Here is an 18,205-nt window from a genome sequence, read left to right on the forward strand (position 1 = left end):
AACATTCAAACTCCATGCAGATAATGTCCTGACTGAGATTTGAATCAGAGACCTCTGTGCTGCAAAGCAGAATTGCCAATCACTAAGTCATTGTACTTCCTGGTGAAAAATATAGCCTATGGTGCCGCTCCAAGCTATGGATGGAAGTAGAAGGGTCACCCCACCGGCAAGTGAGAAGAGGGGAGCACGAGTCTCAGCATTTCCAGTGTCAGCCCATACAAGTGAAGAGATGGACGCTGCTCATCCGACCCCAGGAATCCAATGTTGAGGAATGGTCTCAGCCGCCATTCTGGCCATGCCCGCTGATGCGTTTCGCCCCACCCGCTGGGGCTTGGTCACAGAGGCTGCTGAGGCCATTCCACAAAATTGGATTCCTGGGATTGATTGAGCAGCGTCCATCCCTTCACTTACACTGTACTTCTCGTTTTAAAATATTCATATAAATATCAATATATTATTACCGAAGAGTGATGTCAACTTTGTAATACTATTACCTGGATTATACCATATTTTTGTATTTATATGCTAAGGTGGTATATGAGGGTTAGGCAATGCAGTGGCAGGTAGGTAGTTCCTGTGCCTGACAACTTATAAAGTAGCAGTGTAAGCCTAAGTTCACACATATGCGTTGCGAAATCGCTCAGGTTTTGTAGTGCAATTGCACATTGCGAATCATATGCATTTGTGATTGAATGGTAGTGCATTTTTGATGCGATTTTTGAATACGTTTTTGAATCTGTCATGTTCATAGTGGTTTTTGGTCTCTAAGCAAAAAGGCATTGCCTTCTGACACTTCCCAATGACTTGCACAGATTTGCATGGCACTGTCCAAAAGTTGCACAAGGCTCTTTTCAAAAAAAAAAAAAAAAAACACAGTGGATCAACCACACATGTGAACACCCTATAAAGAAACACATGCAATTCCCAATGTCATCTGAATCGCTTTGTAGAAAACGCATTGCAAATTGCATATATGTGAACCAGGGCTTAATCATTACATCACAAACCTTGAAGAGGCCTTGTAGGGTGAAACACGTAGAGCAGAGTTTTTGTGGTGTGACGCCATAGCAGTAGTGTGGATTGATGACGGATTGCCTTTTTTATGTTTGTGAGTGTTTTAGCTGTTATTTATGTGGTTTCATATGAGAATCGCATCTGAGACAACATTTGGAGTGTTTTTTAAAAAAATTTCTATTTGTGCACATGGTGCTCTTTGTTTTAGGCAAGCGAGGTTCTGATTTGGGGAAAGTCAAATGCCTCTGGATATTTGTGAACACTATTAAGGTATGTATCATTAGGCTTTTGATCGCTTCATGTTGGTTTTACATTCCCATACAGGTCTATCGAAATGCAAAACTCACTTGAATCAGGCCAAAACGCAGATCAGAAGGAAGGGAACTTCAGGTCAAATGCACCTATCAATGATTTCTGAATGATCTCGAACGGACGTTAACCACTTCCTGTCCGAACACTTTCACCCCCTTCCTGACCAGGGCAATTTTCAGCTTTCAGCGCTATCACACTTTGAATGACAACTGCGCATTTGTACCCAAATGAATTTTTTACCATTTTTTTGAGACAGATAAAGCTTTATTTTGGTGGTATTTATTCACCGCTGGGATTTTTATTTTTTTTGCTATGTAAACGAAAATGTCCAAAAATTTTGAAAATAAGTGTTTTGTTTTATAATATTTTGCAAATAAATAATATTTCATCATAAATCTTTGCCAAAATGTATTCCGTTATCTTTTTAGTAAAAAAAAAAATCCAAATTAGTTTATAACCAAAAATTATAATTTTTAAATATTTTTTTTTACATTTTTATTTTATTTTTTTATATTATTTTAATTTTTTTTTACATACTGTCACCCTAGCAGTACAGTGTCACCATGGTGACACTGTACTACTTGTGGGGGGTGATGAAGATTTTTTTTTTTTTTTTACACTGATTGCTTTTACACCCATATAGGATGTAAAAGCAATCATTTCTCTTTCTCTCTGTGTGTATTCCTGCACTCATTGAGAAGTACTGAGTGAGCTGTGATTGGTCACAGCTTGTCACATGGTACAAGGCTGTTGTGAATAGCCTTGTACCATGTGACCTCTGTGATCATTCACAGATTTCACACGTAGTAAGCAATGATGTCACAAGATTGGCCAATCAGTGATCACATGATCGGGACCTCGTACAGAGGTCCCGTCCGACGATCGGTGTTTCACTGTGTCCAGAGGACACAGTGGGCACCGGATCGCGGTGCTGCGCGCTCCGAGGGAGCGCGCACAAGCAGGGTGCGGGGAGCCCGTTTATGAACGGCCACCCGACCCTGCACTGCCACCGTCCGGCTGTTTACATGCAACGGCTGGACGGGAGGTGGTTAATCTGAAGCCATCAACACAAGACCTAACACAAGTCTTCGACACTGTCAGCACGGATTGATAATACACAATTTCCTGGTTTACTATTCTGGCTTTTGGGTTAGCTCCCTGATCAGTGGACTGAGGCCATGATGCCGATTCACTGTCTAATGAGATGGCTGGAGTTATAGAGGTTGCATTGCTGAACCAGGGAGGTGACCTGCTTAATCAGACCTGTTTGGCAGTGGAAGGGTAAAAAGGTAGAAAAATCAAGTCATCAGGAAAACAAAGTTAGGGTTCTGTCCATGAAGCATCTTACCTGTTGAGACTCAAAGGGATGAAAGGCATCTGTATTTACTTCACAATGTGACATTTCTATATTTACCTGAAATAATAAAACAAAAAAAAAAAATTAGTATACATAAACTTTCAGAAACTTGCCTCTAGTTTGCAAAAAGTTAGACAACTGCTAGTGAACCTAGATACCGCCAAATGAGTGTCTCCTTGATCATGCTAGCACTTTACGGACCTCGGGGCCTTTTGCAGGATAGGGTGGATTCATCTGCATTTTGAATCCCACAGTATGGGTGCCTGTGCTGACATGCAGTTAGCTCTGCAGGAGTCCTGGTTCATTATACGGACATCTGGCAATAGCTGCAAACACCGTATTGATCCAACGCAAACTATTCCAAGTGCCCTAAGTGTTTAAAAATTCAAGATATTTTTACCTTAATGCCAACCAATAGTTATATATGGGGCAGTGGCTTAGTGGTTAGCACGTCTGCCTTGCAGTAAATGGGTCATGGGTTCGATTCCCGACCATGGCGCCTCCTGCATGGAGTTTGCATGGGTTTCCTCCGGGTGCTCCAGTTTCCTCTCACACTCCAAAGACATGCTGGTAGGTTAATTGGATCCTGTCTAAATTGGCCCTAATATGTGTATGTATGAATGTGAGTTAGGGACCTTAGATTGTACGCCCCTTGAGGGTTAGGGACTGATGTGAATGTTCAATATATATGTACAGCGCTGCGCAAATTGACAGAGCTATATAAGTACCTGAAATAAATAAAGATTCCCCCCTTCCTAAACATTTAGTCCTCTCTCGATCCATGTGCCCGTCTGCAGTGGCGTTCTCCCCTCTTCCTCTTCTCACAGGGCACAGAGGTAGAAGTAGGAGTCATTGACTCCTGCTGCTGTCAATCAAATCTGGAGAGAAGTGAGTGGGGCAGAGCAGTGTTGTGTGTGTCTATGGATGCACACAGTCCAACTTGGAAATGAGCCTGACCAAGTGACCCCAGACGGGGAGGCTTGCAGAAGAGAAGGTTCGGAAAGTGCCAGCGGGAGACCCCAGAAGAGGAGGTAATAGACCGCTCTGTGCAATGCCATTCCACAAAGCATACAAGGATAACTTTTTATGTTAGCCTTTATAACCACTTTATCGTGTCTCATTGTAAGCTGTTCTTTTTTTCTGAGAATGCCTTTTTAAAACATATCATCCCTTGATGCATTCATTGAAAACATCGAGAGATCATTTAACATTGTGTCATTTCCTACAATTTATTGTGATTTGCAAAATCTCAATTCTAAAAAAAAAATCTAGCAGAAATTAACAGTGCTAAGTGTAAGGCTGGAGAAAGTTCCCTCAGGCCACATTTTGTTTAATTCATTGCTACTAAAAGTTTACCAACCCCAAGTTTACAGAGCAAAAAGTGACATTGTTTAATCACTTGCCTACCGGGCAATTTTACCACCATCCTGCCCAAGCCAATTTTCAGCTTTCAGTGTTGTCGCACTTTGAATGACCATTGCCCAGTCATGCAACACTCTACCTATATGAAATTTTATAATTTTTATCACACAAATAGAGTTTTGTTTTGAAAAAAAATAAAACTTTTTTCTTGGTTTTTATTATAAAATTTTGCAAACAGGTAATTTTTCTCTTTCACTGATGTGTGTTGATGAGGCGGCACTGATAGATGGCAATGATGGGCACTGATAGGCACAGATTGGCAGCACTGCTGGAAACTGATGGGGCTGCACTAATCAGTGTAGATGTCTCTTCACACTTGCAGGTTATTGGCAGTACTTTCTTCATCCTGTGGCAGTGTGAGGAAAGTACTGTCGATAACTGGCAAGTGTGTTTACATCGTGATCAGCTGTGATTGGACACAGCTGATCACATAATAAAAAGCTGCTGTGATTGGCCCTTTACCGTGCCGTGTGATCAGCCTCCCAGAACTGGACAACTGCGCTGCAGCAGTCGTTCAGCGTTAGCGCGGTCAACAAGTGGTCAAAGTGGAAGTAAACCCTATTTTTTATGTTTTACCTACAGGTAAGCATTTAATAAGGCTAACCTGTAGGTACTGTAAATATCTCCTAAACGCGCACCATTTATGAGATATTTACTGCGGCAGCGCCAGTGATGTCACCAGTGCATGCGTACTGCGCTCTCAATGGACGGCGTGCCATCTATTGAGAGAGTCATGCATACATACAGGTGAAACTCGAAAAATTAGAATATCGTGCAAAAGTTCATTTATTTCAGTAATGCAACTTAAAAGGTGAAACTAATATATGAGATAGACTCATTACAGGCAAAGCAAGATAGTTCAAGCCGTGATTTGTCATAATTGTGATGATTATGGCTTACAGCTCATGAAAACCCCAAAATCCACAATCTCAGAAAATTAGAATATTACATGCAATCAATAAAACAAGGATTGTACATAGAACAATATCGGACCTCTGAAAAGTATAAGTATGCATATGTACCCAGTACTTGGTTTGGGCCCCTTTTGCAGCAATTACTGACTCAATGCGGCGTGGCATGGAAGCTATCAGCCTGTGGCACTGCTGAGGTGTTATGGAAGACCAGGATGCTTCAATAGCGGCCTTCAGCTCTTCTGCATTGTTCGGTCTCATGTCTCTCATCTTTCTCTTGGCAATGCCCCATACATTCTCTATGGTGTTCAGGTCAGGCGAGTTTGCTGGCCAATCAAGCACAGTAATCCCACGGTCATTGAACCAGGTTTTGGTGCTTTTGGCAGTGTGGGCAGGTGCCAAGTCCTGCTGGAAAATGAAGTCAGCATCCCCATAAAGCTCGTCTGCGGAAGGAAGCATGAAGTGCTCCAAAAATCTCCTGGTAGACGGCTGCGTTGACCCTGGACTTAATGAAGCACAGTGGACCAACACCAGCAGATGACATGGCTCCCCAAATCAACACAGACTGTGGAAACTTCACACTGGACTTCAAGCATCTTGCAGTGTGTGCCTCTCCATTCTTCCTCCATACTCTGGGTCCTTGGTTTCCAAATGAGATGCAAAAGTTGCTCTCATCAGAAAAGAGGACTTTGGACCACTGAGCAACAGACCAGGTCTGTTTTTCTTTAGCCCAGATAAGACGCTTCTGATGTTGTTTGTTGTTCAGGAGCGGCTTGACAACAGGAATATGACATGTCCAGGATCCATCAGTGTGTGGTGGCTCTTGATGCACTTACTCCAGCCTCAGTCCACTCCTTGTGAAAGTCCCCAACACTTTTGAATGGCCTTTTCCTGACAATCCTCTCCAGGCTGCGGTCATCCCTGCTGCTTGTGCACCTTTTTCTTCCACACTTTTCCCTTCCACATAACTTTCTATTAATGTGCTTTGATACAGCACTTTGGGAACATCCAACTTCTTTTGCAATTCCCTTTTGAGGCTTTCCCTCCTTATGGAGGGTGTCAATGATGGTTTTCTGCACAACTGTCAGGTCAGTCTTTCCCATGATTTTGATTCCTACTGAACCAGACTGAGAGACTCAGGAACCCTTTGCAGGTGTTATGGCTTAATTAGCTGATTAGAGTGGGACACTTTGAGCCTAGAATATTGCACCTTTTCACAATATTCTCATTTTCTGAGATTGTGGATTTGGGGTTTTCTTGAGCTGTAAACCATAATCATCACAATGATGACATATCACGGCTTGAACTATCTTGCTTTGCATGTAATGAGTCTATTTCATATATTAGTTTCACCTTTTAAGTTGCATTACTGAAATAAATGAACTTTTGCACGACATTCTAATTTTTCGAGTTTCACCTGTACATGCACGGGAGTAACATTCCCGACTCCGCCAGTAAAAAAGGCTGCTGCCCGCGAACCCAGAATAAAGAACAGGTGAAGATGGAAGCCTTGGGGAGCCGGGACAACGCTCCGCTGGAGGAATTCGTTTTCAGGTAAGTCTTTCATATGTGTTAGTATGTGATACATACTAGCACATTATGCTCCTTGCAGGGAGAATTTTTTTTTTTTCCTCTTATCTACATCCTTTCAAAGTGTCAAATTTATAAAGCTTGTCTGAGCTGTCAGAAAAAAGGGGGCGGAGAGCTGTAATTACACACTGCAGAGCTCAGTGAGAGCTGACTGGAGGGAAGGGAAGGGCCCCCCCCCCCTTTCACATAGGAACAGAGCTGAGGCTGTCAATATGGTGTCAGAAAAACCTGTCATAAGTGATTCATGCTGATAGCAATAGAACGAGGCAGCAGAGATAAATTACACTTCATGCTCTGGATGGAGACAAGTACAGACTACAGAGGAATATGCTTTGTTCATATTTCATGTCTGAGGTTTACGATCACTTTAATACACTCCTCTGACATATCCCTCAACAGCCACAGCCATAGGAAACAACAGGTACTTCAGGGTATGGTGCAGAACAAAACCTTCTCCTTTTCCTCCCATAATGCAGTGCTCAGTGTTTATAAATGAACAATCTCTAAGTCTGGCACTGTCATTATGGAGCAGGGCGAAGGATCCTTAGACCTGTGTAATCTCTGATACAGACCAGCACTGAACTTATACGGGGCTTATTACTCAGACCACTGGAAAGGTGAAAAGAGTGGTAGGGGAGCACAGGACAGTAAGTATCAGCAGGAAAATAGACTATCAAGAGAACCTGTCAGTTTGCCTTGAATGGCACATAGCTGAAACACTGTTCACTTTACATGACGTCAGCTCTGTCATGTGATCAGCTGTGTCCAATCACAGCTCATCACATGTAAACAAGGAAATGCCGGTTATTGGCAGTTCTCTCCTCCCGCTGACAGCTCGTGAAGAAAGGAGAACCAGTAATCAGCATTACTCAGAGCGGACATCTACACTGATCATCAGGGAACTGATTATCAGTGCCCTGATGATCAGTGTAGCCCCATCAGTGTCACCTGTCAGTGCCCATCAATGCCACATTTCAGTACCTACCAGTGCACATCAATGCCACATATCAGTGTCCATCAGTGATGCCCGTCACTGCCGTCTAACAGTTCCGATCAGTGCCACCTATCAGTGCCATATATGAGTGCTGCCTTTCAGTGCCCATCAGTGATATCTGTTCATGCCCATCAGTTAAACCTATCAGTGCCGCCTATCAGTGCCCATCAGCGAAGGAGAAAAATGACTTAATTTACAAAATTTTATAACAGAAACTAAGAAAAAAACCTTTTTTCAGCCTTTTTTTTAATAACCCCAGTGGTTATTAAATACCACCAAACTAAAGCTCTATCGGTCTCAAAAAAATGATAAAACTTTTGTTTGAATGACAATTGCGCGGTCATGCAACACTGTACCCAAAGTGCAACAGTGCTGAAAGCTGAAAATTGGCCTGGGCAGGAAGGGGGTAAAAGAGCCCGGTAGGCAAGTTGTTTTAAAGGGTATCTCCACTTCCATGGGAAAAAAATTAGCAAAAAAATTAAAATAATAATAGCATACACAATAGCGACACAAGTTATATGGTAATTAAATGTTACTTAAACTACCTTTCCTTTTCAATCTGCAGTGCTGTAATTTTCTTTAAAAGGCAATGCAATATGGCCACCTGGAGGTGTTCTGTACACAAAATGTATACAGAATGCCCCCCAGACACAGCATTTCCTGCTTGTGTGATTGGCTCACTGATTTTCCAAGAAGTTTGCACGAAGATACAAATCAGATTTCAGGCATCATCTGCAACAAAAACGTAATTTTTGCAGATCCGGCCACTTTCCTCATTAGAGCCCTGCAGGAGCAGCCACTGATTGGTAATTATGAAGTCACTCCCCTACAGATTCACTTTCCACATAGACACAAACAGCTATCTCTTCAGAATAACAAAAGGTAGGAATCTGCAACAGTGTGTGTTAAAATCCCTGCAATGTAAAATAGATTACCCCGGGGGGAATGTATTTTTTTTTTTTAAAAAGTGAACTCTCTCTTTAAGGCTAGTTGGGTGTATAGTTGGAATTTCACTCCAACTATTTCTAGTCTTGGAAAAGCAATGAAGCCTCCTTACCTGTACAGATACTATAGCGGTGCGTTTATTCCTTGGCTGGCTTTCACTGCCAAGGGACTGATTAATAGTAGAGTCCAGCTGATCTGTATGAAGATTTTCTTGGCTTACTGATGTATTTTCACTTGGTGTTATATCCTGATCTATAGAAGATGATTCAGAGTCACTGTCAAATATGCTATCTGAAATCGTAAAATCATCATCATCATGTTCCTGGTCTATATCAGAGTTGGGATTGTCAGACGAGTCAAAAGTTCGGTGATCAAGATTATTACATATATCGGAATATTCATTATAATTAAAGGTTATATCACTATGTTGGATTGAAGGGTGACTGGCATCAGCTGTTCTGGAACTAAAATGTTTAGGTTTAAATTGACTGGAGTCCGAATACAGGTCAATATCATCGGGTAAAGGTGTACAGAATGAAGGCTGGAACTCCTCAGCAGTTGGGTTCAGTTGGTGTCCACTTCCATCATGATCCAAGTATGGAAGGTCATAACCTGTTAGCGTAACCATGTCTCCTTCCATAGAAAACAATAACGACTCCAAGAGAAAATCCTTTAGTCCACCGGATGCTTCTACCATCCTTTGAGTTTCCTCTGGGAAATTTTTGTACTCCCCGATCAGAATTTCATCATCTAAGTTGAGGGGTCCATGTTCTTCCAATATTTGCGAAAAATACCTAAGCAGGGAGAATAAACCACATAGATACTTAAAATACTGTTGCATTTCCTCATCCTGCCCCTCCGAATCATTAGCACAGACTAACTTTTGGCAAGTGTCAATGTAACAGGCAACTATATATCCTTTATCAGATGGAGATGGATTTTTACACTAGCTGGTGAGAGAGTGAAAGGCAACGGCAAAAGGGCTAAGCCAGGGGTGCTAAATCTGGTCTCTGAGCCCGCTGATGTGGCCCTCGACTTCATACTGAATGCAGGAGTATGGGTGTGCTTTCAGAAAGTGCACCACATCTGCAAGATCTAATAAAGTCTATGGCAAAACACAGCTAATCCACAGGAAAGGTGCAAGTGCACTGCACCCACAATGCAGGTAAACCGCAGTGCATCAGTGTGAAAGCAGCCTTATAGGGGGCTCAGGACAACAAGGGCTTGTTTACATTTGCAGCTTGTGGGGCTGTAAAACCCCTTCGTTGAGACGTGTTTTTACCACACACCCCAACCACCGATGTAGGCATCATGGGTCACAATGCCACCTCCATTTCACATTCTGCTTTATACTTGAACAGAAGGGCCATTTTCCTCCTGCAACTGCTGAGAGCCAGCTTCTCCTCCACTCCTTCCAGCATTCTACAGGAGGAAAATGTTCATTATGCTAAATTAAAAAAAAAAACAAAAATAATCAAAAGTCTCAACCATTTCATTTCTTTGTGGCTCACGACTGGCTACCAAATCACTTAAGTGGCCCTAGCTCTTCAAAAGGTTGAGCACCCCTAGGCAAAGCTGTGTCAGACAGTGATTGACTTTACACTGGGTATTATCAGAATGAAAGGCAACAGCCAAAGAGCTGGATTGCATCAGACTGATTTTACACTGGGCTAGCCACAGAAAAGAAGCAGAGTAAGCAAGCTGTGTCAGACTGTGATGGATTTTTCATTGGCTGGTTATAGAGAGGAGGCAAATTGGCCAAGTCGTATCTGTCTGTATTTGTTTTTTACACTAGCTGGTAACAGAATGAGAGGCAGAAGAATGGGGCTGAGCTGTGTCAGTCAGTGGCTGGGTGGTCACAAAGTTACAGGCAGCAGCAGAATACGGCTAAGCTGTGCAAAATACTGTATGTCTGCACACTTTCAAAAAAAAAAAACAAAGGCTGCTGCAAGGGCATAAGCATTAACAAGGCGATATCATCTATGAAGCCTAGATCATCTATCTCCTAGATTGTAAGCTCGAAAGAGCAGGACCCTCAATCCCCTCATGTTTTGCATTGTATTGGTATTGTTCTGTCACATGTTCTTTTCCCCTTTGTAATGTACAGCGCTGAGCGAACTATTGGCGCTTTATAAATACTGTATATTAATAATAATAATAATGATGAAGCATCAATTCAGTCAAGACAGTAGATGCTAACCCTGGGTAATGCTTGGGCAAAAATGGAGCACCCTTCTGGGGAGAAAGATAGATTTGTCATTGTACAGTGCAGTCATCTCTTTTAGATGTAATATATATATCTAGAAATGGTTTGTAAGTTACTCACTTTCAGGCACTTAGCATGAAAAAATTCTATCTGATGTCAGGGCCAACCTGGATATTATAACATGAATATTCTCCAGACCCCACCAGAGACATGTAGATCAAACAGGTGGCAGAAAAGACTTACTCATAAAGAGTTTCTCGAACAGGGTCCATGGAATCATCAACTTGCACTGGATATCTGTTCATGAACATATCTGAATCATAAAAGCTCTGAAAATCATCTATGGCTTGCCGCAGAAATTCAGGTACTAGAAAGGGCTCATTAGGGTCCAAAAGGCTTCTAAAGGTGGAAAAAAAAAATGATAAACTGAGTATTCTGTAAAAAACACTAACATTTTTATGAATCTAAACCGGACCTACACTCCGCATCCTTACAGTATTCCTCCTAACCCTCCCCCGCCTTGTTACACAGTTTGATATGGTGTTTTTTCTTTTGGTAGCAAGTGCCTTTTTAAGCAGGTAATTGCCCCCACGTCATTATCCCTTGTGAGAGTCATATTGAGCCAAGTCTGCCCTCCCAACCTGCAGCTTTATGGAATCAAGTCACACATCCCAGCAGGCTACTGAACCAGTCTACCCCAGCTGGCTGATCTTGTGCATGTGCAGTTGGGAGCTGGCTGTGAGCCATCAGAAAGTGACAACCAGTTTCTAAATCCAAGATGACGGCACAGGAACCTAACAAAGCTGTGAAGACTGGGTGCAAAGAAGACAGCGCTAGACAGGTAAGTGGGTCTGTCCTAAAGTGGTTGTAAACCCTTACATATACTCAAGTGAAGTGACTGGTCTCAGATGATACACAGAGATGAAACATTCTCCTACATAAGTTGTATCTGTCTATCTGCAGCCATCTCTTCTCTACATCCTCCACTTCTCCAGGGTGTCACCCATCCTCTGGAACTCCCTGCCCCAACCCATCAGATTATCACCTACTCTCCTCTCCTTTAGGCGCACCCTGAAAACCCACCTCTTCAGGGAAGCCTACCCCACCCCCTGCTAACTTGCCGACCTCCTCCACTCTTCCTACCACTCCATCCCCCACAGCTATCTCCTCCTGTGCCACCATCCCCTCCCTCCTAGATTGTAAGCTCGAAAGAGCAGGGCTCTCAATCCCCTCATGTTTTGCATTGTATTGTTATTGTTCTGTCACATGTTCTGTCCCCCTTTGTAATGTACAGCGCTGAGCGAACTATTGGCGCTTTATAAATACTGTATAATAATAATACATCCATTCAAAGTGCTGAATTTTTTAAGCTTGTCTGAGTTCAGAAAAAAAGGTGGCAGAGACTGAAGTTACATTCTGGAGAGCTCTGAGAGCTGACTGGAGGGAAGGGACACAGGTCCCTTCACACAGGACACGGGAACAGAGCTGAGGCTGTTACTCTGAGGTAACTCCCGTCACCATTTTTTCCTTGGTGTTAGAACTCGTTCACACTTGACTGTTTTTCCAACTCTTGCCAAATGCCTCTATAGCGTTTGACAAGCGTTGGTCCAGCGTTTGCCAAGCGTTAAAAACGCCCCACAAACGCCTATAATGAAGTTTGAATGGTGTTACCGCCTCGCAAATGCGTCGTAACCGCACCGCAAACGTCGGCCGTTTGTGGAGCGGCACCATAGACTTGAATAGGAGGCTTCAACTCCTCCTGACTCGACCAGAGACATCCAATTTGCTGCGACGTAACGCTCCCGTTTGAACAGCACTATGTGCTGCAATGTGCAGAATTTTCCCAAGGCTTTTGGGAAACGGTAAAAACACTTCCCAAACGCCTGTCTGCCGCTTGCTAACAAGGCTAATGTTAACGCAGCCTTAGGCTAACTTGTCAGAAGTGACTCATCCTGATAGTACAGCAATGAAGCAGCAGACAGAAATTACACTTAATGCTCTGGATTGACACAAGTACAGACTATAGAGGCATATGTTTTGTTCATAATTCATGTCTGAGGTTTACAACCACTTTAAATGGCAGGAGCTACAGTACTTGTAGCTGCTGAAATGTATTCTTTTAGAGATGAGTAAAATTTCTCTTTCAAAATCTGTACACATTATACAAAGATGGGGTCACCTTTCCAAGCACTTAAAAAAAAAAAAAAAAAAAAAAAAGTTATGACAACATGTTGGAATCCAGAATTTAAAGTGTATCTAGAGCCAAAACTTTTTAAAGTTTTAAAAAAAAGGTGGCAAGCGATTCTCCGTCTGTCTGTCTTGATGACTATCATCACTAGGACAGAGAAGTGTTGAAATCCAAAGTTTTACAGTAGTATACAGAACACAGTTAGGAAATCTTACATAGGAGAACATGTGCCATAGCGGCAACTGTCTAAAGCCTGGTACACACGTACTGAAAACCAGACAAATTTCGATATGTATGTACCGCTCTCTGTTCAACAGAAAACAGAATAATGAGTCCCCGGTCAGAAAACAAAAGAAGAGCAGGAGAGAGCAATGCATCAATATCACCTGTGTTGATGCAGGGATCTGTCAAGTTTTCTTTTTTTCCCCATTCAACCCGCTGGTTGCACCAAAAAAAGAAAAACTGTACATGTATACCCAGCTTAAGAGAGATTTATAGATATTAATTTATTTCAGGTACTTATATAGCGCCGTCAATTTATGCAGCGTTTTACACACACACACACATATAGTGTACATTCACATCAGTCCCTAACCCTCAAGGGGTGTAAAATCTAAGGTCCCTAACTTACATTCATACACATATTAAGGCCAATTTAGACAGGATCCAATTAACCTACCAGCATGTCTTTGGAGTGTGGGAGGAAACCGGAGTACCCGGAGGAAACCCACGCAGGCACAGGGAGAACATGCAAACTCCAGGCAGGTGGTGCCGTGGCTGGGATTTGAACCAACGACCCTAGTACTGCCAGGCGGAAGTGCTAACCATTTAGCCACTGTGCTGCCCAAGATATAATTAAGAGCTATCACTAAAACAAAATTAAAAAGAAAACTCACAAAGTATTTTCTTCTGAAAAAATATCATCCTCCTGAGATCTAGTACTGACAGCACCGGACAGTTTATATATAGGCTGAAAAGCAAAAAAGACAAGTTATTTACCAACATCAAAGACAAAAGTCTTTTATGCAAACCTGTTTATTGCCCATCCAGATCAATGCTCCCTAGAGCAACACACTCAACTTTCCTTCATTCCCTCACCACTCTGTTCTGCCTCAGAGCAAAGAAATACATCCAGTACTTCCATGTGCAGAGCAGCATTTGACGTATATCCCATTATATGTGACATTGCTGGTGCTTGCTGACTGGCCCAGCACTGACACATGGGGGTGGAGATGGTCTTTAGCCCTGTGTTAGCTTCAGTATGAGTAATGGAGCTTACATAGGGTTCTTCTCTTGCTCACAGCAGGACAAATTGGCAGGGAAAGGAATGTGCTCCTGAGGAGGGGGCCATCAAAGCGAACATGGTGTTTTTTCCTACAAAGGGAAAGCACGGGTTTGATTTAACTACTTCCCAACCAGGCCAAATCTGACATTTCTCTCCTGCATGTAAAAAGCATAATTTTTTAGCTAGAAAATGACCACCCCCAAACATTACATATATTTAAGCAGAGGTCCTAGAATATAAAATGGTGGGTGTTACAATTTACATGTCACGGTATTTACGCAGTGACTTTTCAAATGCAATTTTATGGCAAAAAATAACTTTAAAGAGTTAAAAACACCATAACCCAATTTTTGGTAAAATATAAAAGATGTTACGCTGAGTAAATAGACACCTAACATGTCAACCTTTAAAATTGAGCATGCTTGTGGAATGGCGCCAAACTATGGTACTTAAAATTCTCCACAGGCGACACTTTAAAGAAAAGGTTTACCGGTTATCAGTTTAGAGTTACAGAGAAGGTCTAGCGCTAGAATTATTGCTCTCCCTATAATGCCCGGAGAGGCGCTAATGGGAGGTGGGACATCCCTCTGCCTGTAAAAGCAATCCAGTGGGTAAATAGCTGCTAGGATGGCCTTTATATGACAGGGAATCACTGGCTGAAAAGAAAAAGAAAAAAACAAAACAAAAAGATATCGGGATCCCTGTAGCTGCAGACACCATTCCAATATCTCCATTTCAAGTCCAGGATGTCATATGACATTCTACGGGTGGGAAGTGGTTAAAGTACATCATCATGAGAGAAATGGAAGGGCTTCCTATATACTGGTTGGCCGTTTTCAAAAGGTCACACAGCAGAAACAAGTATACAGGAAAAGTCAGAGAGACATCAGAATTCCTCTCTAATTTAGATCCTGGTCAGGAATGCAAAGTAAAGCCAAAGCATCAGTATTACAGCCAAGCAATTCATATTTCAGAAGCAGAGGTCAGAAATGACTGCATGTGACATTTCAGAAAAGTCTCTACAGGCACTTACCTTTGGCTGATTCTGTTTTTTTTTCCGATGTTTAGGTTTCATCTTCAGAACTTTATTCTGCATGCAACAAAGCAAAAAAACAAAAACAAACTGTAGAATTAAGCTATATACAACCAATTCCTAACAGGGAGATCTGATGTTTCAGTCTAATCATAGTCTTAGGACAACCATAGGGTCCCTTCACACACCTGTAGTTTTTAGTATCTGTGGCTTCACTGGCCTGCTGCATAAGTGTGTGCTTCACTTTTGGACTTCAATGCCTAAAGCAGCCTTTAAAGCTTATTAGGCATCATGTAAAATGAAGTAAACACAGCTCTGTATTCATGATCATAAAATCTATTTCTTTCTCTGATGGAAGCAGTGTAAGTACCTGGATTTGGATTGGCCTCTTGCAATCCTTGTACAGGGAGATCAGATTGGGAGAGAAAGAAACATAAGGAGCCAATTAGCTGTGCTGCAATGCTCATGTGCCAATGAGGAACATGCTGATCGCAGGAGAAAACAGTGACAGAGAGATGACCTCATAAATTTACTGCTTCTCCTTCAATCTCCAGCCACAGGCTTTTAAGTGTTAAAGGATAATTAAACCCAAGAACAAAAATTTAACCACTTGCCGCATATAAACGGCAGCAGGGCGGCACTCGTAGGCAAAAGCACGTTTTAAAACGGCTGCCTTCAAAACAGGTAGGGGGCGCGCGAGGCGCGCGCCCGCCCTACCTGTCTCGCGGGTGTCAGCCGCCGGTTTTTACCAGCCGTTTTCCCACGATTGACGGTGATCGCTGACACATAGCAGGGCTGCATTGTTTACACACAGCCCTGTTCTGTGTCAGTTCTCTGACAGCTTGTGAGAAGCTGCAGAGTTTCCCTCCCTGGATCAGCTCCCCCTCCCTCCCCCCATCCAGTACACACCCCCCGCCCCCTAGTAAAACACTCCCCTTACACAGCAAATTCTAAAAATGTTAACCCCTTCCTCCCCAGTGACATTAGTACAGTTTCAGTGGTTTTTTTTCACTGATCACTGTATTGGTGTCACTGGGGATGTCAGTGACCCCAAGTCAGTTCCCCCCCCCAGTGTCAAAATGTCCGACGCAGTCCCGCAGTCCTGCCATAAGTCGCTGGTCGCCGCCATATGTCGCTGATCGGCGCCATTATTAGTATAAATTAAAATTAAACATTCCAGTGTCTTTCCCGCCATTTGTAAACGCTATAACTTTCACGTAAACCAATTAATTTACACGTATTGGGATTTTTTTTTAGCAAAGACATGTCGCAGAATGCATTTTGGCAGAAATTTATGACTAAATATTTTTTATAGCAAAAAGTCCAAAATATTGTTTTTTTTTTTCCTCAAAATTGTCAGCCTTTTTTTTTTATAGCACAAAAAAAAAACAAAAACCCGCACAGGCGATCAAATACCACCGAAAGAAAGCTCAATTTGTGGGGAAAAAAGGATGTAAATTTCATTTATGTACCGTATTGCATGACCGCGCAATTGTCCGTTAAACTAGCGCAGCGCTGTATAGCAGAAAAATGGCGTAAATTGCAGTATTTATACCATAGTTTGTAGACGCTATAACTTCCACACAAAGCAATCAATATACACTTATTGGGATTTTTTTTACCAAAAACACGTAGCAGAATACATTTTGGCCTAAATTTATAACCAACTTTGAGTTTACTATATATTTTTTATAGCTGAAAGTAAAAAATATTTTTTTCTTCAAAATTTTTGGCATTTTTTTGTTTATAGTGTGAAAAATAAAAAGCGCACAGGTGATCAAATTACACCGAAAGAAAGCTCTATTTGTGTGAAAAAAAGGACGTAAATTTCATTTGGGTGCAGCATTGCATGACTGCGCAATTATCAGTTGAATTAGTGCATCGCTGAGTAGCAAAAAGAGGCCTGGTCATTAAGGGGGGCAAATCCTGAGGAGGGCAAGTGGTTAATATACTACAACTTACAGTCCTTAGGTGTGGTGGCTTTATTTGTATTTTTTCCCCCAAGCCACCACAGAAAATTACAGCTATCTTGCCAAAAACACAGTGTCCTTGCTTCATTTGTGAGCTGCATCCAAGAATATCTTACTTCCTATCTTCTCTATACTACCAATTGCCCTGCCTCCCCTTTGCCCTGTAATGGAGATGAAGATATAGATAGGTCTGTAGTACATATCAAGAGTGCAGTCTAGGGTGACATCCATGGCTTCCTCCACAGATACAATGAAGGAATGATGTAGCCACCAAGGGACATGTAGTGTGTTATTTGCCAGGTGAAAATTAAAGGAACAAACAAAAAAAAAAGAAACCTTAGAAAAAAAGAAAAACCATATTGCAGTTTACTAGTCCTTGGTGTGGTGATTGCATCAATTACACTTTTGGGTTTAGAAATACTTTGCATTTTTTGTTTTGGGGCTGGATATGATTTAATCTATTGTACCTTCTCTCAGTCTATAGATGAGCTGGCTTGTCTTATTTTTTTTTACCTGGTAAGCCTGCAACCACAATTTACCTTTTTATTCTCTACTGTATCTATGGCCCTAACAAGGTAACAAGGTCATTGCATTTCTGGCAAGATCAAGGTATTTTCTGTACTTGCTGAAAATGTTATTAGCTCGAAAAAGAGACAACTAATGCAACCACAAGAGTGAAGGACAAGTAAGCTGCAATATGTAACATTTAGTTTTTTGGTTCAGACACACTTTAATTACTTTCAGCTGAGGAAACGTAGGTCTTGATGCCCTCCCAGAAAGGGTTATGCTGTATGGCACAGTTGTAAATCTCATTACTGAATAGACAAAGATACCAATTCTTTGGGAGGTAAATGGATCCCCCTTATATGTATCTACTCTGATTATTAGGGTACTTGCACACTGTATTGATGAATGAACATCAGACATTGCTGGAAGAAAAAAAATGCGAGAATGGCCCTACAGCACTTGCACATATTT

The 18,205-nt window shown here is 42.0% G+C and overlaps 1 protein-coding gene across 3 annotated transcripts in view; it reads right to left on the reverse strand.

Annotated features, from left to right (window-relative positions):
- The window catches only part of TTC3 (tetratricopeptide repeat domain 3), a 192,774-nt gene that overhangs the window by 38,686 nt on the left and 135,883 nt on the right, over positions 1-18,205 (reverse strand). For all 3 annotated transcript variants that reach the window (XM_089677913.1, XM_089677912.1, XM_089677911.1), the window contains 5 exons: positions 15,258-15,314; positions 13,836-13,909; positions 10,995-11,150; positions 8,658-9,339; positions 2,675-2,740 (listed from right to left, as the gene is read on the reverse strand). In XM_089677913.1, coding sequence (XP_089534039.1) covers positions 2,675-2,740; positions 8,658-9,339; positions 10,995-11,150; positions 13,836-13,909; positions 15,258-15,314 — 1,035 coding nt within the window. The remainder of the gene's footprint in view (positions 1-2,674; positions 2,741-8,657; positions 9,340-10,994; positions 11,151-13,835; positions 13,910-15,257; positions 15,315-18,205) is intronic.

Source organism: Staurois parvus, unplaced genomic scaffold (assembly GCF_062004578.1).
Source record: "Staurois parvus isolate SC_StPar_1 unplaced genomic scaffold, SC_StPar_1.0 ptg000195l, whole genome shotgun sequence".
Classification (NCBI taxonomy): domain Eukaryota; kingdom Metazoa; phylum Chordata; class Amphibia; order Anura; family Ranidae; genus Staurois; species Staurois parvus.